At 40.7% G+C, this 27,494-nt stretch overlaps 2 protein-coding genes across 13 annotated transcripts in view; both read right to left on the minus strand.

Annotated features, from left to right (window-relative positions):
• Positions 1–14,030, minus strand: pih1d1 (PIH1 domain containing 1). Of its 4 annotated transcripts, none has more exons than XM_023957788.1 (11): positions 14,006–14,030; positions 7,810–7,903; positions 3,418–3,475; positions 3,008–3,196; positions 2,388–2,449; positions 2,100–2,181; positions 1,935–2,031; positions 1,829–1,855; positions 1,204–1,282; positions 204–347; positions 1–95 (listed from the first exon to the last, which is right to left on the minus strand). In XM_023957788.1, exons 2-11 carry the CDS (start codon positions 7,885–7,887, stop codon positions 60–62), a joined length of 852 nt encoding a protein of 283 aa, XP_023813556.1. In that variant the 5' UTR covers positions 7,888–7,903; positions 14,006–14,030; the 3' UTR covers positions 1–59. The 4 variants fall into 4 exon arrangements, with proteins under 4 accessions (XP_023813556.1, XP_004071912.1, XP_011476938.1 ...); XM_004071864.4 differs by lacking the exon at positions 14,006–14,030 and adding an exon at positions 8,299–8,384; XM_011478636.3 differs by lacking the exon at positions 14,006–14,030 and adding an exon at positions 8,274–8,383.
• Positions 14,031–25,209: 11,179 nt separating this feature from the next.
• LOC101166556 (soluble scavenger receptor cysteine-rich domain-containing protein SSC5D) overlaps positions 25,210–27,494 on the minus strand; it is a 42,409-nt gene continuing 40,124 nt past the window's right edge. For all 9 annotated transcript variants that reach the window (XM_023957799.1, XM_023957797.1, XM_023957796.1 and 6 more), the window contains one exon: positions 25,210–26,904. The gene's annotated coding sequence lies outside the window, so the exon portion shown is untranslated. The remainder of the gene's footprint in view (positions 26,905–27,494) is intronic.

Here is a 27,494-nt window from a genome sequence, read left to right on the forward strand (position 1 = left end):
TAATTTTTCTAAACGTGTATTTAAACAACAGTTTCTTAAATATAAAAATAGTTGATACTTCATGAAGACACCACAGGCATTGTCACTGTGAGGATCTGGGCAGAGAAAAGGAAAAACAAAGTGCAGAAGGACCGGAAACGGGATTATTATGCGAGTCATTGATTTAGTTGCTTTGACATCGGCAGACTGTTGGCTTCGTTTACCTGGGTCTGGTTGTTGAACTGTGCCGCTGTGTTGTCCTGATCAACAAGAAAGGGGTGGAAGACGTCGAGGTGGAAGAGGGAGGGCCGAGCGGTGAGCACCAGTCGATCCTCGCCAACATCCAGAAGCAGCGAGCGAGACGACGGCTGCAGAGGGGAGAGCGGCTCAGACCTGGTGACCACCTCATCTGACCACATGCTGCCAGGGGACAACTTCCCAAACAACAGCACCACCTTTGGGTGAAGCAAGCTTCCCTAGAACTGTTCTGGATCAATGATCAAATACTTTTTTGTGTCCGTTTAAACAATTCATGAGTCATATTTGTTGTCCATCCATCTTCCTCCAGGTCCCGGTCAAAGGAAAGATGACTTCCCTCACCCCGGTCACTTCCTCCAGCTCCTCCGGGGAGGCCCAGAGGTTTTCCCAGGCAACTCGAGATATGTAGTCTCTTCAGGGGCCCCCGCCCAGTGGGACATACCCGGAACACCTCCCCAGGGAGGCGTCCAGGAGGCATCTGGACCAGATGCCCCAGCCACCTCAGCTGGCTCCTCTGGATGTGGAGGAGAAGCGGTTCTACTCCGAGCTCTCCGCGGGTGAACGAGCTTCTCCTCCTATCTCTATCTAATTTTTTATGTATTTCTCTTTAATGTAAAACAGGATTTTTGTGTTTAAAACAAACTATAAATAACCTTCGCTGACAGAACAAACTGAGAAGCATTTCCTTCTACACTGAACAAAAATTCTAAATGAAACATTTTATTTTAGCTGTTAGATTAACTTCAAAGTTTGGAAACATTTTCTCCAAATGCAAATTGTATTAGTTGTTGTCTGACTTCATGTTGTACCAAACTGATGTCAGCAAGTGTCCGTGTCTCTCAAAGACTGTAAATGACATGTACAAAACAAATTCCTTCACAAATAAAACGGATCACAGCAGTCTGTGAAAATGAGGGAGGATTCAGAATCCATGCTAAGGACAGATTGTGGACTGAGAGGTCTTACCACTCCAGGGAGATGTATCTCTGCTACGAGGTTCTCAGGGTGTCCAGTAGGGGGCTCCACCAGTAGCCTGAACTTTGGTCTGAAATCACACGAGTTTATCTTTGGTGAACAATAAAACACAGAGACTTCAAACATATGAAGCACCAAAAACATTTGATCATGTTCTTGTAGCATTTTTCTCGTGAAGGAGGACATTTAAAATAATTTACTGAGTTTCTGAGTTTTCTTGATTCAAACCAGGAGGAGATGAAAAAATGCTGTTTATAAAAGCTTTCTTCTGTGACACGTAAAAATGAATAAAAGAGTCTTTTAGGATCTCAAATCTGTAAAAGAGCGTCTAAATCCCATTGTGGACACATCAGAAGACTACAGAGGAACTGAAGGAATCTCTGTATGTTGGGGACAAAGCTTTCAGACAGCACAGTATCAGACAGATTACTGTTTGCTTCAAAGGCAACAGTTAATGACCCACAGATCATGTCAGACGACCACCCACTCTGCTTGAAAATCTCTCAGGAAACTTCCTCAATCTGGAACTTTGATGCCAGATGTCATCAAACTATTTTGAAAAACAGACGTGGTACATCCTGTTGCATTGTAGAGGTTTCAACCGGTACGTTCTCACCTTTTACAGCGGGCAGTAGAGCTCTCCCTACAGAAAAATGACAGGATTTAGAAAACAAGTCTCCACGTCAACATTTGTTTGGTTCCTTCCTGTTGTGAACACGTACTGAGGCTGCAGAACCTGAATTGTCGGCCTGCTCTTTGTGCGAATGTTCTGCTCGCTCACAGAACCCAGGAACTTTCTGTTCTTCAGCACTTTCCAGTCTGCAGAAGAACAAATGCCGTGTAAAGGATGAGCTTCAGCATGAACACCGAAACCCACACCGATTTACCTCTGCTCAGCTCCAGCTTATATTTATTCTCCAAACCCTCTGCAGACACCAAGATGACAAACTGCTGGAATAAAGCGTCTTCCTGAAACACAGAAGAACCAACTTCACGATGAAGAAAAACCACCATCACTTTCATCTGAATCGGAATTTGTGCAAAACGGGGCAGAAAAAAAAGGTTATAGATGACATTCAAATCCATCCGCTTTAAACAACACATATCTGCACCACAAACACACAATCACACAATCCCACAGCCACTCATCCATGCACACGCGTGTGCACACACACCTGGCACTTCTGGAAGAAATCCTGGTTGATGACAACATCATAGGCTGTGCAACTCTGAGAGCCTGAAACCAAAATGTTGGATTAAAACAGAAATGACTGAAGAAACAGATTTAAAAACTGAGACCATGAAAAAAAACTGTAAGTGAGTAAAACTTTGGCCTCTGGCGCTGCAGACATAAGATTTGTATACATTGAACTCTTCAAATGCACACACGTTATTTCAGCAGTGAACTTACAGTAAACGGTCCTAATTTGCTGCCTGGAATCGAGACCATCTATAAACAGCGCAGCAGGAGGAGAGTGACTGAAGTCATCAAAGACAGACACCACCCCACCCACGCATTGTTCCTGTGTGGGGACTCAGGCCATTTCCTCAGACATCACAGGCCTGAAAGCATCCAAGCACACAGTCCAGCAGTAGCAGCCTGTGTAGCACCACAGGCTGCTACTGCTGGACTGTGGTGCTACACAGAAGAACCTTTGTTTTCTAACACTTTGGTTGCCTCAGATCTCCTGAGATCATACTGAGTTAGAACAGCATTAAAAAATGCCAGCTGTGTGAAGCTGAAATGGGAAATGTTTGAGTATTTGAGATATTTGAGAATATCTGAGCTACGTACTGTTATCCACCTCTGTGTGCGGCTCTCCGAGGCTCATGGGAACTCTGTAGCCACTCGGATCCTCGGACTGCAACAGATCCACCAGCTCCTCTCTGGACAGCTCTGGAGGGGGCGGAACCGAGCTGGACTGACAGATGTTGATGAAGACTTTCTCCTTTCCTGGCTCCGTAAATGTCTTCACACACATACCTGGCAGGATTGGAGGACACAAAGTAAAAGAAATATTTTAAAAATATGCTTATAATGAGGTGACTGGGGATTGGTGTACTGTTCCGTTTTTATGAGGGAGTGGGAGAGCAACTTTAACATTTTGTCCCAACCTTTTGTTTTTGATTAAGTGCTCGGAGTTCAAAGCATGGAAGCACTTTTTTCATAAATAGAATTTGATTGAATTATGGCCAAAAGCTCACCAGGCTGAGGACGGATGGATTTGGAGTCTGAGCTTTCCGTCTGCAGCTTCCCCATTGTCTGCAAAGTTTTTTTTTTTCAAAAAAGAAAAATTAGATCCAAGATTTGAAAAACTTCAGAGAAAATGTGATCAATACAACATGTTGCTGCTGGATAGCAGACAAGTAAAGCAACTTAAACTACAACAAATGTGAAGCTTTAACTGAGTAACAAACACAAAACTTATAAGACACAAGTGTGTAAATATTTCCTCCTGTTGACTCGATAGAAGGTTCCATCCAGATCCTCTGGTCTGCTTCCATGAAGACTTTCAAAGACCTCAAAATGTCATCCTTGCAAAGACCTACAGGCTTGTTTTTAGACGTTTTATTTAGTTTTTAGACATTTTTAGACCAGGTTTGAAGATGTTTTAACTTCTCTTTGCTTCTTTATCTTTCTAAGCGTTTCTCAAACTCAGGACGGTTGAGATTTTTTTTTCTCATTCACAGCTACTGTCTAGAAATACAGATGTGTTTCTCAAAAGCCTTTTGCTCCAAACTCAATAGAAACACTTCATTTATAACGAAAACCAACTAACATTGCACTATAAGTTACGGTTCAGCTTTAAGGATGTCATTTTAAAGTTCAATAAAGTAAGACTGCCATTCATTAGCTGCGTTTCCATTGACTATCAAAATGGGAAAATTGGATTTGCGATGATAAATTTGCCTCACGGAAACACGACAACTTCGAAATTCACGTTTCTCACGCTTATCGAAAAAAACGTTTTTGCGCTTGGAGGAGGTGGTTTTTAATATTGACATATTTCCAAAAACAATTTTTTCCAATTGAATGCGTCATGTGACCAACAACCAGATTGGGATGCGTTTTTTGGTAGGAACTGACGGTGTTGGGTTCGACCAATCTGTGTTTTTTGTGCAGGAACTACTAAAGTAAACATGATCCGTTTAGTTTACGTGTTCGTCATGATATCATCAGTCTGTTTTGTTCTTCCTAACGACTTTATCTACAAACATTACAGAGCTGAGCATTGATATGAAGACCAGTATGAACTGTTATTTTTGTGTTTATGATACAGAAACAAGTTCCAGCCGGAGTTTGTCTCAATGTGAAGCTGCATCTGAAGCTGCAGTGGCAGAACAGCGGGGTATTCCAGAAAGCAGGTTATGCTAGCTCCCAGGGTAAGTTTGAGGCTAAGGAAGTTGATAACCTCAGCTTTCAGTTCCAGAAATGGAGGCATGTTTCAGGGTATGCTTAGTTCCCATAGCAACTCATGCTCTGAACATAACCTGGTCTGGAGCAGGTTTAGTTGAAGCTTAGTTTGTTTTCAGAGAGGTGAAGCAGCATGGCGTGTCCATTTGAAGATGATTTAGTGGATGAAGAAGCTCAGATAATACTTTTTCCACCGTGAGAGGGTGATAAAACCACATATGGATGTTGGAAAGATAAACTTTATACTTTGATCTAACTTAATTATTTGCTTCAGTTAAGATAAATATTTTCTTTTAGTTAAGTCAGCTTAAAAATAACACGTAGTTATCAGACAGTTATTTTGCTTTCATTCAAATTAACGGCCGTGGTGCAGCGGTAGGGCGGTCGGCCCATGATCATAAGATTGCAGGTTCGATTCCCGCCTTGCAAGCCCATGAGTCGAAGTGTCCTTGGGCAAGACACTGAACCCCACCTTGCCTCTGGTGGTAGGCAGGCGCCTGTGTTTGGCAGCGGAGCCGCCATCAGTGTGTGAATGTGTGAGTGAATGGGTCTGTGACTGTAAAGCGCTTTGTCCTTGTAGGAAGAAAGGCGCTATACAAGTATACGCCATTTACCATTTACCATTCTATTAAGTGGGTGTAACTTTGGTGCTGCTGTTATATTGACACCGCAAGGAATTGTGGGATACCATTCCCTTTGCCTGTCTGGACAGATTTGGATTTAACTGTGGGTTTTTGACCAAAAAGCTGTTTTACTGTGTTTTGCCGAGTTATTTGTCCTGTTACGATTAATTCTTTCTGCACCATGAGTGAGAGGGAGGGAGAGGATGAGTTTAGCTAGCAGCTCCACTGCTTAGTGGTGTACTGTATTGTTAAAGTAGGAGAAATGGTATATTATTTCATGCTGCAAATCTACATTGTATCTTCCATGTTATTGTCATAAAAATGAGAATATCTGTAGGCTCAAAATTATACATTTGAGAGTTCAAGAAGTACAATAAATTAAGATGGAAAAACATTTAATTGAATTGGAGTAATATGATATTTAGTTAGATAAATATGTTAATTTGAGTTACAAACAACTATTGAGTTGGAAAGATACATAAATTAGGTTGAATAAATTTAACTCAATTACTTGTTACCAATAGAATTAATTCATTTAAGTTGAATAAGTTATATATATGCATCACAATGAAAATAGAAATGAGATAGAAACTCGTGCGTTTACTTTGTCCGTTTTCAAAGCAGCAAGCATAAAAAGAAATATGATCTCCGCTTGGAATTATTATAGGATGAATCTGTTCACATTCATTTTTAATGATAATAAACAAAATCATAATAAAATGCACATCTGCTGGTGACATAACCTTAAAGTGGTTGATGTGTTGTGCTGCTGTGAAAACAGTTTCACATCTAAATGAACAAAAAAGGCTTTTGCTGCAGTTTACCACCTAAAACATTAAACAGAGGAAAATATTTGGATTTGAAATTGATTTAATTCAAACTATCAAAACAAAATCAAACTAAAAAAGTCAAACAACAGATCTTTATATTAACTTTTAAATAAGCTGTAAAATAGCTAGTAACTAATCAAGTCTAACAAAACATCTGAAACTGCTAAATCCAAAAAGTGGACAAAATCAGGTCATTGTTGTAGATTAAACTATGAATTTTGTAGATTTGATTCCAATGTTTTGGTATTTTGGGGAAGATAACAGATTTCCTGAGATGACCCCAAACCTCTGGTGTGACAACAGGGGATCATAATGTGATCAACAATTGAAAACGTAACATTTAAACATCAGAAGTGTACTTAATGTGTACCTAACCCTAAGATCAGGGGGGTATTCCAGGAAGCATGTTTAAACTAGCCTGACTTTGAGCCTGAACTCTGGCTATAATCCGCCTGAACTTGCTTACTCTGGGTATGTCGGTTCCAAAAGACCGGATATGAGTTGGTGTAATTACGCTTGACTTGGTAACCCTGGGTTAACGCACGGTACATAAAGACATTCTCAATAGATCGCCGATTTCTGGAGTCACCATGGAAACGCGTGGAGAAAAAAAAGAAAGCGCGACACTTGAGACGGAAGTGAGACGGAGTCTGAGATTTTAATGACGGCGGTTAAAAATTATAAGACCATCAAAAAAGTAACACGGCTGAAAAATAATTTAAATAATTTAGTTAAATTTATTCAAACTCAATAATTGTTTATACAACTCAAATTTACGTATTTATCTAACTAAATGACACATTACTCCATTAATCCTTTCTCCATCTTAATTACTTATATTTCTTGAACTTTCATATGTCTAAGTTTGAGCCGGCAGATATGCTCATTTTTACAACAATAAAAAGAACGGAAAAAAAAATGCACCGAGTGCAAAAACTCACTAAAGAATTTTCCGTCACTGTCATAACAGCACTAAGCGGTAGGGGTGCTATATAAACTCATCATCCTATCCTTTACTCTCACTCATGGTGCAGAGATGTAAGCATAGTAGGACAAAATAGCTCGGCCAAACACGGTGAAACACAGTAAAACAGCTATACAACTAAACACATTTTGTAAAAAACCCACACTTAAACCCGAATCCGTCCAGACAGTCAAAGGGAATGGTATCCTACAATCCCTTGCGGTGCCGATCTAACAGCAGCATCAAAGTTACACCTACTTAATTGAATTAATTTGAACGAAAGGAAAATAACTGTCTGAAAACTATGTGTAATTTTTAACAAAAAAATTTCTAACAAAAAAAATGATTTATCTTAACTGAAGCAAATAATTACGTTAGATCAAAGTAAAAAAGTTTATCATTCCAACAAGCATATGTGGTCTTATCACCCTCTCATGGTGGAAAAAGTATTATCTGAGCTTTTTCATCCACTAAATCATCTTCAAATGGACACGCCATGCTGCTTCACCTCTCTGTAAACAAACTAAGCTTCAACTAAACCTGCTCCAGACCAGGTTATGTTCAGAGCATGAGTTGCCATGGTAACTTGACCTACCCTGAAACATACCTCCATTTCTGGAACCGAAAGCTGAGGTTATCAACTTTCTTAGCCTCAAACTTATCGTGGGAGCGAGCATAACCTGCTTTCTGGAATACCCCCCAGCTTCTCTCTGCTGGAATGTAAACAACAACTGGTGCACAAACATACAGGTAAACAAACGATACCTGCAACAGCAGCTGCTGATAGAGTTCCTCCTGCTGCTCCAACTCCAGCTCAGTGTTAAGAAGCGACGAATCTGTCATGTTCGGTCCAGTTCGACTGCAAAATATATGGAATGGAGACAGACATATTCATCATGAACAGAAGCCCTCCACAATAAAACCTGTTACTTAGTGGAGATGTTTTAATAACACAGTAAACCAAATTAAACACGAATTAAATCATAATAGTATCCCAGTTCATACAAAAAATGAATTTAAAATAATATATCTAAATATTCATCGGGTAAAATTGTGGGATGTCATTTAAACATATGCTAATAATTCACTATGCTAAGCTAATCTGCTCACTGCAGGTTAGCTTAGCCTCCACGTACGTACACAACATCCTTTATATATGCAAGCCATTTGCGCTCTACTCTTTATGTTTTCTCCTTTAAATGCGTCCACTGATATCGAAATACAGTTACCTATTTTAAAATAGGGGGGGCTTACAGTTGACGCCGAACGCTAACTCCCAGACACGTTGTTTATTTTGAAAGGTTGATGTCGGAAGTCCGGCAACTAAGTTCCGACTTCAACCTTTCAAAATAAAATGTTTAAAGAATGTTTTGATGATTTCAGACTAAAACAGACTTTTTCGCTCACAGAATCAAGACAAATAAAAAGCTTTGCACATGCACCTCACAGATGAGATCCCTATCTTTAATGGATTGCTTTGAAATTTGAACCCTTATTTTATTTATCTTTAAAAACACACAGGGGGTCTAAATCCAAAACATACTTTAGGTTAGGGGCAGAACAAGATAAACATTTAATCGACACGCTAAACCTTAACCTTTAAACCTTTAAAACGTAACTTTTTTTTAACACAAATATGAATAAAAGAGGAATATTAATCCAGAATACATCAAGCTAAACTTTACATAACGATTAGTATTTTGCACTCCATAAAAATAATACAAACATGAACATGTTGCAGAGCAAAACAAAACAAGCCTGGAAATATTAATAAAAAAAAATAACATATCATTTTGTTATCTTTGCTCTTTTGTCATTTTTTTAGAGCTGGACTCCTGTCATTATTTATGGCAATAAGTTCATTTCTGCTTGGTGTGTGACGTCCTGTGTGTGTCTTTGTGAAACGGATCAGAGGGATTTGATTTATTTAAAAACCTCTTATTGGGAATATTATTTTTAGGTCTTATAAAACTTTCAAAACTAAATCATATAACTCATCAGTGGGATTACTCCAAAAATATTTAGCATTTTTCTAATTTTGTGCAACACCAACAGTAGAAATCCTCCAAAAAACCTCAATACATTTATAATCAAACGATCTATTGTTTAATTAAAATCACAAAAAGTGCAGGGGCCTGTTTCAGAAAGGAGGTTCAACCAACTCTGAGGTTAAACTTGAACTCTGAGTTGGTCAATCGAGAGATTAACAACTCTGAGTTTTCTGTTTCAGAGAAGCTGATCGGAGTTAGATCAATCAACTCTGAGTGGACTGATTCGGAGTTAAGCGTGAGCACTGCGACTATAAGAAGCCATTATCAATCGAGCGCAGATATCACGAGTCACCATGGCAACCGTGAAAAAAAGAGGTCTGCGTATTTTTAGCCAGCTGAACTTGACGTGCTGCTGCAGAGTCACAGTGAATATGAGCACATATTCCAGAAGAAAAGCAACACCGCTGCATCTGCAAAACAGAGACAGTTAGCGTGGGAAATCATACCTGCTCAAGTTAATGCCTAAGTTTGCATTTAAATCATTGTTATAAAATATTGGCTGTAATAACTTTTTAAATAGCGTAAGGTGTGAAATAAAAAATGGCGATATTTAGGTGTACTTTTGAAGTGTTATTGCTGGTGTAATTGCATTAAAGGTCGGTAATGTTTAGAGGACTTTTTTGTTAACCTTCCCCTCTTGCAAACGTTGGTCAGTTTAATATTAATACATTCAATTGTGTTTTTAAAAGTGAACTTTTGTCTACCCTTGTATTGATCAAGTGGTATAGGTTTATATGGGATTAAGAAAGTAAGCAGCGCTAGCAAATTGTGTTTCCAAAAAGTAATTGTTACATTAATCTAATTCAATGTCCCTGATTTCCTTTTCATGTAGATGCAATCCTGCAGGAATTAAAAGATCAAGGCAGCAGCTAAAAATCAAGTATAAAAACATAATTCAATCAGGTCAAATTTGAGCATGTCATGGATGTACGCTTTGTTGACAATATTTGACATGTGAAACATCTACATAGCAATACATATCTAATGTTGTTTTCATTGTATATATGTAATTGACTGCAACGAAAAACGGTAACGCTCAAACAAAAACGTATGGAGAAATGACAAAAAATCGAGTCTAGGTCTCAAAATCCTCGCACGACGTAAATGTAATTCTCTATGAATTATTGCAGCCTCCTCGTCTATTGGGTCCTCCAAAAAAGGACAAGCCATTCTTGTCACTTGTCTCTTATGGAAGCGATTATGTAGCATAAATAAAAAGAAAAGTCAAAACCAGAAATGCTTTTTCATTTTCAAAATGAAGCTGCATTTTTGACTCAAAAATATAATGAAAAAGCAAACCACCAAAATGCTTTTTCATTTCCTTCCTCAACACAGCTTATTCTGTCACTTAATTAAAATTAAAATGAAAATGGTATTTGACATTTCATTTTCAAGACGTTCTCTGGTAAATGTGTAGCATAATTCATTTAGAAATGTCTCATTTGACAATTAAAATGGATTAACAGAAATGCTTTTCTTGTCACTTGTCTCTTATGGAAGCGATTATGTAGCATAAATAAAAAGAAAAGTCAAAACCAGAAATGCTTTTTCATTTTCAAAATGAAGCTGCATTTTTTGACTCAAAATTAAAAAGAAAAAGCAATATTTCAAAATGCTTTTTCATTTTATACTTAAAACCGCTTATTCTGTGTCATAATTAAAACGAAAATGCAAAGAGGGGATTGCATTTGCATTTTAACATCCACCCCGCGCACCTTGTCACAATATTCAATTCGAAAAAGCATTAGCAGAGGGGAGGCGGGGCGATGACGTCACTGCTTTCTCCGTGTGTCCGGCTGCTGACTGACGCACACACACACCAGGATCAGACTGTGTTAGCGGCAGAGGGGAGGGTTTTGTGATGGTTGTGAACTTCTGATGAGTTTCCACAGCTTCTCAGGACTAAGTAGCTGCATGTCCGCCTTCTGCGGTCCTCCTCCGGACGCACCGCGGACAAGCTTTTGTTCTTCGGACCGCCAGCTGCCTTCGCACAGCGGAGCGCGAAGCTCCGATGATCGCTGAAGGCGGAAATGCTGCTGCGATCTGAGAAACCATCATATGAATTTGTGTTTCCAGTGGTGTCCAGAACAAAATAAAGACTGATTCCCACATATTTACACATTTATCTGCAGCTTCGCGGTGAATTTACTGTTTGATTTATTAAGATCCAGGAATCCAGGTTTGAGCAGGCCAGGTCCAGCGGTTTTTGAACAGGACCCGATTTTAGGTGATCTTAATGTGAAAAATGCAGCAGAATGTTCCTTTAGTGCCCTCCCGAATCAGAAGCTGTGAATCGTAAGCAAACTTTAGCGTCGTCTGACCGCACAGATTTAAAAACATATGATCGAGCAGAGCAGGCCGTAAAATATTAGCATAACTAATAAAAGCACATTATCAAGATAGTCTCCTGCAGCTTCGCACTGAGTGAGTGTTTTTGGTCCAACCAGCAACGTTTAGCATCGAGAAATCTGCTGTCTGTTGATGGAGCTCCAGCTGTCATCAAACAGCAAATTCACCGCGAAACTGCAGATAAATGTGTAAATATGTGGGTATCAGTCTTTATTTTGTTCTGGACACCACTGGAAACACAAATACATATGATGGTTTCTCAGATCGCAGCAGCATTTCCGCCTTCAGCGATCATCGGAGCTTCGCGCTCCGCTGTGCGAAGGCAGCTGGCGGTCCGAAGAACAAAAGCTTGTCCGCGGTGCGTCAGGAGGAGGACCGCAGAAGGCGGACATGCTGCTATGTAGTCCTGAGAAGCTGTTGAAACTCATCAGAAGTTCACAACCATCACAAAACCCTCGTCTCTGCCGCTAACACAGTCTGATCCTGGTGTGTGTGTGTGCGTCAGTCAGCAGCCGGACACACGGAGAAAGCAGTGACGTCATCGCCCCGCCTCCCCTCTGCTAATGCTTTTTCGAAATGAATATTGTGACAAGGTGCGCGGGGTGGATGTTAAAATGCAAATGCAATCCCCTCTTTGCATTTTCGTTTTAATTATGACACAGAATAAGCGGTTTTAGGTATAAAATGAAAAAGCATTTTGAAATATTGCTTTTTCTTTTTAATTTTGAGTCAAAAAATGCAGCTTCATTTTGAAAATTAAAAAGCATTTTAATTAATTCATTTTGAATGTCAAATTAGACATTTCTGAATGAATTATGCTACACATTTACCAGAGAACGTCTTGAAAATGAAATGTCAAATACCATTTTCATTTTAATTTTAATTAAGTGACAGAATAAGCTGTGTTGAGGAAGGAAATGAAAAAGCATTTTGGTGGTTTGCTTTTTCATTATATTTTTGAGTCTAAAAATGCTTTTTAATTTTGAAAATGAAAAAGCATTTCTGGTTTTGACTTTTCTTTTTATTTATGCTACATAATCACTTCCATAGTCTCTGTGTGACGGAAATGTGGGCAATGAAGGTTAAAGCGAAAATTACCGCTTCGTCTTTAAAAAGGGGAGGGGACCGGCGGTAACCTTGAGTTTAGAGAATAAAACCTGCTCCCGACCAGGTTAGGTTCACAGCCAGACTTCAAATTAAAAATAAAAAGCAATTCACTAAACCACTTTTACTTTTTCTTCTTCAACACCGCTCATTTTGTCACTAAATTAAAATGAAAGAAAATGGTATTTGACATTTAATTTTCAAAAAGTTGTCTGGTAAATGTGTAGCAAAATCCAATTAGAAATATCTATTTGATAATAATAATAATAATAATACATTTTATTTCAAGCGCCTTACAGGTCACCCAAGGTTGTTGTACAAGGTTAAAAATAAGAAAAACAGAATAAAACATCAATAAGAAATTAGCAGAGTAAAAAATGAATAAACATAAAGATAAACATCAAAAAGACATAAAAACAAGATAGAAAAACAGACAAATGAAGTTGTGTTGACAGGGTGGAGCCAGGTTATGGAGTGCTTTGAAGGTTATGAGGATAATCTTACAAACTAATCCTTTGTTTTATGGGAAGCCAGTGTAAGTTTTGAAGAATTGGTGTGATGTGGTGGGATAACAGGGTCCTGGTGATGATGCGGGCTGCAGAATTTTGGAGAAGCTGCAGTTTCTTGCGAGATTTATTGGGCCAACCAAACAGGAGGGAATTACAGTAATCAATTCGAGAAGTGACAAGACTATGAACAAGTAAAGCAGTTGTGTGAGGAGTGAGAGAAGGGCGGAGACGAGATATATTGCGGAGATGAAAGAAAGCAGAACGGGTGATGTTATTAATATGAGATTGGAAAGAAAGTGAGCTGTCGAGGATGACACCCAGACTTTTGACCTGAGGGGAGGGAAGGACAGAGAAGTCGTTGATAGAGATGGAGAAGCTATTGGATTTGGAAATAGTGGATGGAGTGTCTACAAGGAGGACTTCAGTTTTGGAACTGTTGACTTGGAGAAAAGTGGAAGAAGGGAGGAAGGAGGAAGTGATGAGGAGGGTTTAGTAGAAATGTAGAACTGGGCGCCGTCAGCATAGTGTAGCCGGGCGCGCTCTTGCTGCTGGGTGCGTGCCGCATCGGCTAAAATCTTCGGCGTTGTGTCTTCAATGAATAAAGAGTCTCACACAGGGATTGCCATCCATTTAAGGGGATTTACTGTGTGAAAACAAAAATACAGCACATAAACGTCGCTTCAGGTCTCACTTCCACACGCTCCTGAGGAAGGCGGAGAGAAAAACCCCACAGTCACATGTGAGACCATGCATGCTAGCTCAAGTCCCGTCAAGGCTAGCATACCTCTGAGTGCTGCATTTGCCCATAACAATATATTTCACAAGATAAACAAAAATAGAAATGATGTTAGTAAAAGTTTTATCTTGTTAACAACATTTTTTTGATTTTTTAACTTTAACTAAACTCCCCTTTTACCCAAACTGGTTAGAGCAAAATCTGCTGCTTACCTCCTCTCGGCAGTCCTCACAGAGACTGAGGGGAATGCCGCGAAAAGACAGGAAATAGCAGCGAACCACCAAAATAAAAGTCTCTGCTTAAAACATTCCCATAAAAACAACAAAATAAAGACAACAAAAGCGATTTGGGTGAAATTAACACAAAAAAATATTACATGGGCTACATCAGCAATGGAAATTAATGTTGTGTTTATGGTAGAAAGAACCAAGAGGGAGGATGTAAATGATGAAGAGAAGGGGACCTAGGACAGAGCCCTGGGGAATACCAGCAGAGAGAGTGAAGGTGTTTGACATATGAGGTTTATTCATCTTCTCCTTTACCGTTTTTTCCCTTTCGGGGTCACGGGGTTGCCGGAGCCTATCATAGCCACCTGGGCGTAGGCAAGGGATACCCTGGACTGGTCGCCAGTCTGTCGCAGGGTGGAATATCCTCAATCACACATCCATTCACTCTCACACTCACACCTAGGGACAATTTAGAGTTGCCAATCAACCTATGTAGCATGTTTTTAGACGGTGGGAGGAAGCCGGAGATCCCGGAGAAAACCCACGCATGCACGGGGAGAACATGCAAACTCCATGCAAAAGTTTGCACGGTGGCGCAGTGTTTAGCGCTCTTGCCTCACAGCAAGAAGGCCCCCAGTTCAAGTCCCGGCTGGGGGACATGAAAAACTACATCAATGGGGGATATATGAGGTTTAATGTCGATAAATTGACTGCGGTCTGATAAGTATGAGGAAAACCAGAGGGGTGTGAGAAATGCCAATAGTTTGAAGTCTGTGAATAAGAATATTGTGGGAAATGGTGTCAAAAGCAGCAGTGAAATCAAGAAGAATGAGAATGGACAGTGAACCGGAGTCTGAAGCTAAGAGGAAGTCGTTTGTGATTTTTAAAAGAGCTGTTTCTGTACTATGGAGTGGGCAGAAACCAGATTGAAAGTGTTCGTAGATGTTGTTACTGGAAATATGAGCACGGAGCTGAAGAGCAACATCTTTTCAAGGGTTTTGGAAATAAAAGATAAATTAGAGATTGGACAAAGATCATTAAAGTTGTTTGGGTCAAGACCAGGGGCCTCATTTATAAAACTTTGCGTAGGATTTGCGTCAGAAGTGGCGTACGGATGAAACATAGGACGTGCGTACGCACAGAAATATTCGGATTTATAAAACCGTGCGCACGCACATCCTACGCATCTTTCCCTTTATAAATCACAACCGATTCTAAATGCAGCGCAGCTTTTGCGGCTACATGACACGCCCATAGTTGCCCATAAATAGTCCGTGAAACGCCCACAAATTAATATTCATGGCTTGCTAAATCATGGCACACACCGAGGGGAAATCAAAAAAACGTAACTTCAGTCAATGTGAAGTAGAAGTTATCGTTGGCTAGGTGGAAAAGAGGAGAAAAGTGTTGTTTGGGGCACAGTGTGGGCATTACTAATGCCAAAAAGGCACGTGAGCGGCAAACGGTGGCAGACGCCGTAAATGCTGCAGCCTCACAACCTGGGACCGTGGCCGAAATAAAAAAGAAATGAAAGAAATGATCGGACATCAAAGTCGAGGCAAAAAAACGTCTAGCGCTGCATCGGCAGAGTGTGTCCTCCACGTGGGGGGGGGGGGGGGGGGGGGGACCGGAGCTGACCCCTCTTGATGAGAAACTGACCGCTATTATTGGGGAATCCCTATTAAGTCCCCCTTATCGGCGTCCTCCTCCGCCTCAGTCACCTGACTGAGACGGAGGGGACGCCGACGCGCCAGGGTCAGGGTGACACAGGTAAGAGAAATAATTAAAATGAATGCAGTCAAGTCACATGTATGCAGGCTACACAATTACAGATTATTAATATAGAACAATTTTATTTTAGTTGCTGGGTGTTCCAGCGGGGCCAGTGGTTACGATGCTGCAGCTGAGCAGCCGTCTGGCCCCAGCGTCTCCACGGCACGCGGCTCTCAACCCTCCAGCAGTGGACGTTTCCTCACCGATGCATTCCTTGAAATGCAGAGGGAAGTCAGTAGTTCAATCAGAGAGGTGGCCAAGGAGTTGGGCGAAATCAAGATCGCCCTGACTGAAATAAACTGCACGATGAGGGAATTCTTAAATAAATAATATTTTCCACACCTCTTTTTCTTTACAAGCGACGCATCACTTCCAAACGCTGGCGCACAGCAGCAGCAAATGGCTCAAATGCGTGGGGATGGGGTTCAGGGTCGGGGCCAACACAGCAATCAGCGCCAGGGGGTAGAGGCACGTTTTTAAGCTGTGCCACATTGTGTAGCACAGCACATGCCAGCACGATTTGGCACACACTGTCACTTTCACGTGTTTCTTCCATCTGCCGACGGTGTCGCCGTTTCTCATTTCACCCGTTTTTGTGCGTACGCCTGGGTCAGAGCTTGCGTGGAGGACCGCACATTTTCCCGTCAAGTTTGCTTTTTATAAATCTCAACTATTGCGTAGAGAGTGGCGTACGCCTTCTTTTGTGCGTACGCAACGTTTATAAATGAGGCCCCAGGTTTTTTTCAAAACTGGAGTAATAGAGGCGATTTTTAGAGAACGTGGAACAGTACCAGCCATGATAGAGGAGTGAATAATGTTGGTTATTGATGGGAGAAGAGAAAGGAGACAGGATTTAACAAGAGATGTAGGAATGGGATCCAGTTGGCAGGTGGAAGGTTTAGAGTTTGTAATGAGGTTAGAAATGGTTTGGACAGAAGGACAGGAAAATCTTGAAAAGGTCGTTAGAACTGAGGGAGGAGTGAAGGTGTCCACTCCAGAGACTGCAGCTTGGCTTGTGAGCTGTTGATGGATTGTAGAGATCTTAGAAACAAAGAAGGACATTAAAGCATTACAAAAGTCAGGTGAGGAGAGATGATTAGGAAGAGAAGAAGGGGTTTTTGTCATATTGGAAAGAGGTGAGTAAAGGGTCCTAGAGCTATGTCGGTTTGAGTGAATCAGGCCAGAGTAATAAGAAGTTTTAGCAGAAGCTATAGAATCTTTATAGAGGATAATGTGGTTGTTGTACATGTCCTTATGAATTGTGAGTCCAGTTTTATTTTGAAGTCTTTCCAGTGGCCTGCCTTTAGCTTTGAGCTGACGAAGTGCAGGCGTGAACCAGGGTGCAGAGCGGGTGAAGGAAACTAATCTTGTTTTGAGGGGTGCATGAGTGTTTAGAAGTGACTGCAAGTCATTGTTATACTGTAAAACCAGGTCGTCAGGTGTGGCATCAGGATTTACTCTGGGAAGGTTGTTGATATCGACTGAAAAACTAGCAGTATTTATGTCTTTAATCTTACAGAATGATATGATGCGTGGACGGTTGAGTTTGGATAATGTGAGCAGGAGATTAAAGGTGATGAGCTTATGGTCAGTGAACGGGAGTGTGTGAGGTTTGCAATCAGAGCAGCACACTTAGTCCAGAGTGTCTCCTTTGCAGTGAGTGGGAAAATGAATCCCAGGCTATCTAAACAGGATAAGAAGTCTTTGGCAAGAGGATTATTACAGTTATCCATGTGGAAATTAAAATCACCAAGAGTAGCAATGTTCTGAGACTGTGAAGTGAAATGGCACAGGAGAAGCGAAAAGTCAAAAAGAAAATCCTTGTTGTATTTGGGTGGACGGTAGACTGTAGCAACTTTGGTCAGCGCCTCTGGCCTGCGCCTCTGGGAGGCAGTGAATGTTTGTTTTTCTCCCAGCATGTCCCTTCACAGAAGACCTGACTGTAATAATAGTCTTAATGGGATAGACTGGGGGGGTCAGCAGGTCTTGGAACAGAAGAAGTGTTGATGGTTTGTTGGGGGATGTTGGAGGAAACCAAATCTAGTCAGCCACTTCCAATGACCGATATCTGCACGGATGAAGATACTTAAAATGAATGACAGAAATGCAATTTTAGTTACATTTTCACAATGTAACTGCATCAAATGACTCAAAAAATGAAGAATCAATCCCCAAAAATGATTCTGCATTGTCTTCTTCAACATCGCTTATTCTGTGTCATAATTAAAGCGAAAATGCAAAGAGGCGATTGCATTTTCGCTTTCCCCACCACCATTCAAATAAAGTCACATAATTCAATTCCAGTTGCATTTCCAGGGGGGGAGGCGAGGCGATAATGTCAGTTCTATCTCTGTGTGGTCGGCTGCTGAGAGACACAGACATGTAGGAGCAGTGAGGCCAGGCTTGTAGCTTTGTGTTAGCACCAGGGGATTAAAGAAAGTTTTAACATTTAAAATATGAAAACTTACCATCAAAATACTGTGGAGGTGAACAGAAAAAAAAAAGACAACTGAATTGGCTTCATTTCAATGGAGCAGGAAGGAAAGAATTTCGATGGGTGATGTCACACTCACTCTATTTGGTACTTTCATACAAACAATGCATATGACCAACAACAGTAAGCAACAAGATCCCTGCTCTGCAGCATTTTGGATGCATCTACTTGTGGATGACTAGATTTATGTACGCCTGTGTTTGCTTGCATGAGCTGCATGGAATCTGGCAACTGGCAAAACTGCACATCTGGATTCAGGAATTTACTGAGTCAGCTTCCTCTGGCGTCTCAAACTACCAGCAAAGTTAACAGCCAAGTGGCAGAACTGCTGTTTTGCAAAACAAAACAAAAAAAACTACTTTCTGTATGTGGCGTTGCCATCTATGCGTGTTTTCCTAATGCTCAACATCCTCCACCTTTATATGGTAAGGAAAAATGAGAAAAGACTTTTGTGTGTGGTAGGGTGTTCTGACGTCCATGATAAATACTGGTCTGTGTGTGTTGGTTGCCTGTACACTTTTTTCTTTATGTCGCTATCTGTTGGGGCAGGGTCATCCGTCAAAGTCCGACAGGTGACTCCGCTTTAGTGGCAATAAACTGTTTTTATGCACAACCACCAGCTGATGACTGATAAAGACGGAACGCGTCAGTCGAAACCTGTCAGGCATGTTAAAACATAACATTAGGGCGACAGTGGCTCAGGTGGTCGTCCAATGACCGAAGGGTTGGCGGTTCGATCCCCACTCCCACCAGCCAAAAATGTCGTTGTGTTCTTGGGCAAGACACTTCACCCTCCTTGCCTCCAGTGTGGCTCCACTGGCATGTGTGAATGTGCATGAATGCTCCCGGTGATGGTCAGAGGGGCCGTAGGCGCGAAATGGCAGCCACGCCTCTGTCAGTCTGCCCCAGGGCAGCTGTGGCTACAACCGTAGCTTACCATCACCAAGTATGAATGAATAATGGACACAATGTAAGCGCTTTGAGTGTCTTGAAAAGCACAGATAAATCCAATCCATTATTATTATTATTATTATTATAACCCATGTCTGAAAACAAAAGAACCAAGAAGGCAGTTAGTAACTACGACACTGAGAACTTTCTTGAATACATACATGTCATAACAACACATCATAAATCATTAGAGTTATTGTAAGTACTCTGCCTCAGTGCCAGGGATGACCACTTTGCATTCAGTTTGTTATTTTGTCTAATGACAGTAGGGGGAGCCACAGTTTCCCTCTGTTCACTGTTTGTCATGCAGCAGACTCGTGTCAGGCTCGAGTTTAAATGGAGTCCAACAGTTTTTTGAACTGCTAAGTTCTTCTCGTTACTTTGCATATTTTCTTCATAATTCAGTTATTTCCTTAAATTCACTGTGGAATATTGTTCATTTGTCAGTCTGAAGCAAAGGAATTCAAGATTTTTCTCTTTTACTTTTGGTATCTGGATTTTTCTTGGGTTGTTGGATTTATGAGGAGAGCTGCAAGAGCGTCAAAACTGAGGACTTAACACTGGAACTATACGTAACTTTAGTAATAACATATTTTAGAAATGATGTTCCTTATTAATAAGCCTTGTCCTCCCAGAAAGTTGATCCCATGCAACACAAGATCTAAACAGCACCGTTCTTCTCATACATTTGGATCTTGAAAAAGGAACAATCAAATCACCAGAACTGACCTGACAAGTTTGATATTGATGACAACACCCACTTTATAATACTTTATTTACCAAAAATGGTGGGCATTTTCTAAAGATGGCATTATGCATTAAGCATAGAAGACTGAGTTTTAAGTTTTCTTTCAAAAATAAAAGTATAAAATAAAAGTCGATCCAAACAAGTACCTTGTGGATTAGCACATGACATAAACTTTGTTTCCGAAAAGCTACCATTGAAAAGGACTCTCAGTGTTCTGCCATTGCAATAATTTATTATCAATGAAAGAGAGAACAGTGATAGTCCATAACATTTGAGCTTTGCCAACAGAATATCATGGTCGATTACATCAAATGCAGCGGTGAAATCCAAGAGTACAGCACAAGTGAGTTATGAGTTAATCACTGGTCTACCATATGTACTAATGCAGCATTGGTTGAATGGCCTGGTCTGTAAGCATGCTGTGCACTAGTAAACAGATCATTTGAGGTAAATAATAACAATAATTGATACTATTTTTCCCACAATGGGGAAATTCTTCTCCACATTTGACCCATCCCCTGCGGGAGTGGTGAGCTGCAGTCAAGCCGTGCTCAAGCGTCACAAGTCTTGCCTAAGGGCCCTCACTGGGTGACGTTAATTGTTTGCCATTGATATGGTAATTGCCCCAGTTTAATCCCCTCTGGGAATCGATCCCTGAATTTCTGCATGGTAGCCCTCACCTTACCAACAGAGCTACCCAACCACTAAAATAATGTAGCATTTGATTAAATATTAACCTTTCAAATATTTTACTCTAAATGAAGAGAACAAGAACTGGTCTGAAATTTGAAGCAGTAAACTGACTTTTCATCCTTTATTGGATGGAGGTGTAATCTTAGATTGTTTCCATTGTTCAGGAAACACTCCATTGATCAGTGCTCTATTAAAACATTTGCAACTCTTTTACAGATTCTACCATCAATGTAATGTGCGAGAAGCAACTTTTGAAGATTATCCTCACTAACAGGGTCGAAAACCAAAGAAAAAGTTTTATTTTCCATAATAAATTCAATATTTTGTCAAGGAGAATATTTATACAGGATGTAAGCTTTTCAGCTTGGTAATGAAAGAGTCATTCAAATTATTGGCAATATCAAATGGTTTACAAACAAAAATACCATCAGCTTCCAGATTCAAAGTCCTTGTTTTTTTGCACATCTGCTCTTTACTTTCCACATTTGTTTACTGTCATTCATTAAACCACATATTTTTTGGTCCAAAATATTAAATATAGTACAAATATCTTTTTTTAAAAGTTACATAACTTTATTCCTCAACATGCAATAGTTCGTTTGATCCTTTACACATTTAGACTTAGAAGCCACCTTTTTTGCATCGTTTCTCTGCTTCATGAGTGATAAGAATTCCTTGTCCAACCATGGAGCACTATTACTTTTTACTGTTCTTTTGGGAAGTGGAGCATGTTTCTCAAAAACCTTTCCTAAATTTGCCATAAAAATGCTCAGAGAAGCTTTTACATCAATTTCCCGCAAAACTGCCTGGGAGCATAAATCAGGAACGTTAGTGTAAATGTAATCTATATGGGTTGATTTAGATGAATTTTCCACAGCAATGCCCATTGGTTGTGTCATGACCTGTTAAAGATCACATGTATTAGCCATTGTAATTGTGTTCTTAAACAAAAAAACGTTTTTTTTTAAACCTGTCTATATTAAAGTCTCCAAGTGTTTAGTGTTTCTACATTAGTGGGAGTAAACCTGGTTGCTTTGTTCTGTAAGCCATTGGTTGTGTCTTTTATGTTGCACCCACTGAGGCTGGATGTAACAGTATGTTACAATGCAAGGGTAATAAATGCAAATGAATGTGTATCAATTCTTTAAAGTGGATTTCTGTATTTTCTTTGAGATTTTCTGCCTCTCACTGTTCAAATGAACCCACCAGTAGGAAGACTGTCAATTTCTTTTCAAGTGGGCCGTACCCCTAACCCTAACCTGCAAAATCAGTAAGTTTAGCAACAAACACTTCCTGTTTGTAGTCAGTGATGTCCAATTTGCCTCCCTGCGGGCCCTGCATATCTAATGTGCAATTAAACAAAGAGGGGAGGGGGCACAGAGCCAGATGATTTGGGATAAGGGATTCTTTGTGGCCATTTCACCAAATGGATAAAACAAAAGTCGTGTCTCTGGTGCCCGGCCAGCCGTTTGCAGTGCCAATATGACAGGATGTAAGAGACATATTAATATCATATATTACGATTCCCACGGAGAATTGCACTGTTCCTATGATTATTGCACAAAGATTCAGCACAGAAGTGAATAAATTACACAGCACTGCTTTTTAAGTTGTCTGTGTGAGAAGAGGGGGCTGCTCGTGGTTGGTGGGATCTTTCGGGATGTGGGAGACTCGTTTCCTGGATCTGGTTTTGCAGACCTCTCCATACATCATCATGGCATATACATAATGGAAAGTGGCCTTCTTTGGAACTGAGTCAGTGTTGTCTAACTGTCAAAACTCTCCCTGCTATTCATCAAAGCTTAAGAGACAACTTGCTCATTTGTTGGAGCTGTCAGTACTCAAAATACTTTTACCAATTTTGTCTCTGAAGAGTGTATTGATTCAGTCTTGGAGAACAAAAACATCTTACATGTTGCCTGAATACATCTCTGAAACTTGGATGTCTTCCAGACACCCTTTGTTCCACCAGATCAAACCCCTAATCTGCTGAACGGTTGGGTAACACAAATATCTAAATATCCATTTTGTGTGAAAATGGTTTTATTGCGCATGTCTGCCACACTTCTGCTAGACTCCTGTGATAAACCCTTGTGCCATCCTATGACCCCACCCTTACATTGACCTGTTCTCCCTACCATGACAAAGGTGGATAAAGGTGGAAAGACTTCATGTAATCCATGGACACCAGTGAAGATCACAAATCATTGAAGAAAAAAGGTGCAAAACGGAGAAGTCGCAAAGTCTGGTACATTTTATCATCTTATGGGTTGGAGGAGGAGAAGCTCTTCTGTCTGGTTGAGCCTTTATGCCACAACAGCTACATGGAAACCTCATGGTCAAATGTGATGCAATTTGAAAGAGTTTTGGATTGTCGTTTTTAATACTAAATAGCAAATTGTTCATGAATAAAGTCAAAATACCAAAGTAAAAAATAACCAATATTGGGTTTATTTTGAAATGTAACAAGGTTAAGAATTATTTGTGACTTTTTATAATGAATTACAAAGGGTATTTTTACTGAATTGCATTATCTTTCCATCCATCTTCTTCCACTCATCTTGGACCGGGTCTCCGGGGCAGCAGTCTAATCAAAGTTGCCCTGACTTTCTTCTCACCGGCCACTTCCTCCAGCTCCTCAGGGGGGACCCCGAGGCGTTCCCAGGCCAGCCGAGAGATGTAGTCCTGGGTCTTCCCCAGGGCCTCAGTGGGACATGCCCGGAAGACCTCCCCACCCACGAAGGCGCCCAGGAGGGATCCGGACCACCTCAACTGGTTCCTCTGGCTGTGCAGAGGCTCCACTGCTGGATTGAGAGCTTTGCTTTCTGGATCAGCCCTCTCTCTCTCTTTACTACTAAAATACTTATGAATAAAAAAGAAAAAAGAAATTACTGGTTACCATGAGGTTGCCCATCCTGTTTTATCTTCCTCTCATTACACTGACTTCTCAACTGCGGTATATCTTTCCCTTCTTATCAGCCATCCAGCTCCAATCTTCCACCATAATGGGGTGATTTATTGCTCTGTCTATTGCAGCCTTCTTTTTATTTCCTGTCAAGGCTTTCTGTTAACAACATTACTGCATACCAACCCCTACGTTGGTCTGTAAATGTTCTTATCTTTTTTTTTTTTTTTTTTTTTTTTTTTTTTAACTTGTTCTGTCCAACAACTGAGCAAACAGATTAGAGCTGAAGGCTTTTTGTGTTGGACAGGTTTTACTATCACAAAAAGAGGTTATATAGCTTCTAGAAACTAGAGTGTAGATTTGTATAAACCCCTTTTTGTCGTATTATTTTTTATTTATTTGTTACATTTAGTGTGTGTGGGGAGGGAGAGGGGAAGAATGTGAGGGGAGGGTGGAAGAGAGTAAAAGGAAGAAAGGTGAAAAGGTGGGGGATACAAGCACTGATTTGAATAAGTTATTATTTGAAGCTGTTACAATTATACCAGATCTGCTGGAAAGACGAATGTTACATCAAAGGTGAAAATCTGACACTAAGATGAGCGAGAAAAAAAAAATCTGTCCATCAATACACTGTGGGTAAGGAGGAGGGATGAAGCAGACAGGGAGCAGTGTGGCAGTGTGCACGTGCACGTGGGGGTGGAGATACATGCATGCTGCCGACGTGAACCGTGTGTTCATAAGGGGAACCAGATCCTACCCAGCCAGACCAGCCAGACCAGGAGAGGGGAGGAGAGCCCCCCAGGCCAGAAGCCCCCCCAGCTCCCGGACCCAGGCAGCCCGGGAGGGGAGGAGGAGGGGACCGCCCACCCCACCAGCCAGGCACAGAGAGGGCCCCCCTACAGGGTCCCCCCCAATGCCCAGAGGCACAAGCGAACCCAGTGTCCGGCCCCCAGGCCACGAGACAGGAGCGCTTAGCCGTACCAGGCGGCAGCCATGGGGGCCACCGGGCGCCGGACACCGAGACAAAGGCCAGGGACGAAGCCAGGGCCCCCTGGTGTTCTTATCTTTGCACCAGGTGACCTGGCATTGACTGTTCACCTAATTTGGTCATTGGGTTAGCCCACTTTTCTGGCCTCTGTGTATCACCTAAGTTAAAGGCTGACTTCAGAGTGTTGCATTAAGTGTTAATTAAGTGTTGAATTTTCAGAGTTAAAATAACTCTCTTGAGTGTTAATAATTGACACCATCTGTACGACTTTGACACTAAAAAGTCATTTTTACTGTGTGCATTTTAACTTTAAAGATTAACACCAATATTCAGAAAAAGGGGGTGGGGCTTTACAGTTGGTGTTGTAATAACAGATTTGACATTGGGAAATTTCAGTGCACAACACTCTAGCTTGGTCTTCTAGTAAATCATTTTTTATGCAACATGCCGGCCGAGTGGCAGATGGTGGGTCACGTGAACCACTGGACAACAATAGAAATGTGAGGACAGAAAATGCCCAGCAAAGAGGGAATTTAGAAACAAGAGAAATAATTCAATGAAAGGCACAATGAAAAATAAACTGATTCCCATTTCAAATAACGTTCTGTTCTTCATTTAAACACACTCAGAGAGAAAATGCATCTTTCATGAAAAACAGCTTTAATGTTTAAGTTCAATAGCAGATACGACAACAAGCTCTTGAGCTTCACCTAAAGTCTTGTGGGAGGAGACGTACTGAACCACCAACAATTTTTATTTACATTTATAAATCTCACATGAAAACATTAACTCTAGAAAATAAAAAAAAGGAAATAAAATAAAATAAAAAGGGTCAAAACAAGCAACAGTTTGACACATGAATCTATACACTTTTGGTAACTGTTGGCTAATGTGACTAGTTGGTGAATTTTACAAATGGGGGCTTGCCATGGCAACCTAACACTCTCAGCCATGACACAGTGCTAAAAAAAAGTGCTCTTTTAAGTAAAAAAGAAAAACAATAAAAACAGTAATGAAACATTTCAAATGTTTCCTCTCTGTAACATTTGATGATTGACATCCTATGTTTGAGTTTTGCAGCTTATAAAAGGGAAACACAGAAAAGACTTTCACAGTAAATGCATTTTCATTTACAGGCTCAAAGACATAAATGACTAGATATACATAAACGGCCAAATATAAAAAATAAAACTTGTGCTTCGGCCAGAGAGTCAGTGTAACTATATTAGACCCATTTCCTCCTCTTTGTGTCAGAATCCGCCTCTATTATCCCAGTCTGAGCTCAAAAGCTTGCCTGTTGTATCAAAGCAGAGTTCCAAAGAACACAAAACGCTTCCAGTTCCGTGGGTTGCTGCCTATATTTTGGGGAGTTTTAGTACAAGTGAAAGCATGTTTGTGAAATGGACGCTTTTAAAATATTTAGCTCTGACCAGTCTCCTGAGTAAAGTACTGGGTATATTAAAAGGATGTTTTGTAACGATTTTTCCAAAGGCGGTTTCAAATGAAGGATTTGAGATTTTTCAAAAACCATTAAAGCAATGGGAACATGGTCTCTTTCCTGCATTTGTCCTCCGCTGCAGAGTGGATGGAGGGTAACCATAGCTCAGAGGGAGAAAAAGTCATGGAGTCTGTCTGCTGTTGCTCCAAAAGCTGGAGCAGTGCCCACGGATGATGAGAGGGAACATGGGGGGGAAAATAACAGCCGATATGATCACTGCAAACGCCTGGAGAGCTTAGCTCACTGAGTTTAAAACATTTAACTTTAAAGATTCATTTGTTTCCTCTTTGTAACATCTCCTGCCTGACATCCTATGTTTGGGTTGCGCAGCTTATAAAAGAAGAACACTTCACAAATATGACTTTCACAGCAAATGCAATTTCATTTATAGGCTTCAGAACATAAATGAAAAGCATTCAAGCTAAATATAAAAATAAAATTTGGGATTTTTTTTGGCAGAGATCTTAAGAAATGAGACAAACTAATAAAAAAGCTGTCTTTCTGTGTCCCTCCACAGCTCAAAAATTAGTCTCTCATTTGCTCCTCGGTTTACTTCCCAAGGAAATGTTTGCTCCCAGAGTGAAATAAGTCTGTTCAAGGGAGAGGTTTTTTAGGCTTTTTTCCTTCTTCAGTGCTTCGGTCAGAGTCTGGCAGTGACTCAGCGTGTTTATTAGTCCCATTTCCTCCTCTTCACGTCAGAAACAGCACCTTTTTTTCCCCCCGTTTGCAGTCTGCGCCCAAAAGCTTGCTTGCTGTATCAAAGCAGAGTTCCAAAGGACGTTAAAAATCTCCTCTTCTGTTGGATGCAGCCCAAATTTGGATTTCCGATTGAATCTGCAGGAAAAGAAAGAATGTTAATGAAGTGCAGCCCAGCTTCAGAGCACAAACCCAAGTTCATGTGTCTTAGCCGTTTCATGCACAAATACTGTATGTAGGATAAAAATCTGTCACGGTTCCTCTCTGGAGAAGCCTCTCCGGCAGTTCATGTGAACAGTGTCCTGTCAGCATGAGGGGCAGAAACCCTAAACCAGTCGATCTCCAAGGTACTTTTGGTAGATCGCATGACAATTAGATTTCATCCAGTCTGTTTGTTTCCTTAGCCAGGCTGTTATAAATTTGGCTTGTCTGTTAAGCGCCCTCAGGTGCCATCCATCCCATCACTTGATTGATATGCAGGACAACCAGTCGGATGACCTCTGATTTTTTTTTTAACGTACAATTAGGTCACTCAAACAACACCCCTAAGAGCTGGAAAGCTAACAAGTTAGTCGTTAGTTACCTCCCAATTTTCCTTTTCCGCTTTTGTTTTTTTCCTCTTAAACTGCCAGCTGAGAAAGACAAAAGTGACGGAGCTAAAATCCCAGTTGTTGGGACAGCAGCCATTTTTCACACAAGCTACTATGAAAGCAAAAGCTGCCATCATT

The sequence above is a fragment of the Oryzias latipes genome, chromosome 8 (genome assembly GCF_002234675.1).
Source record: "Oryzias latipes chromosome 8, ASM223467v1".
NCBI lineage: Eukaryota > Metazoa > Chordata > Actinopteri > Beloniformes > Adrianichthyidae > Oryzias > Oryzias latipes.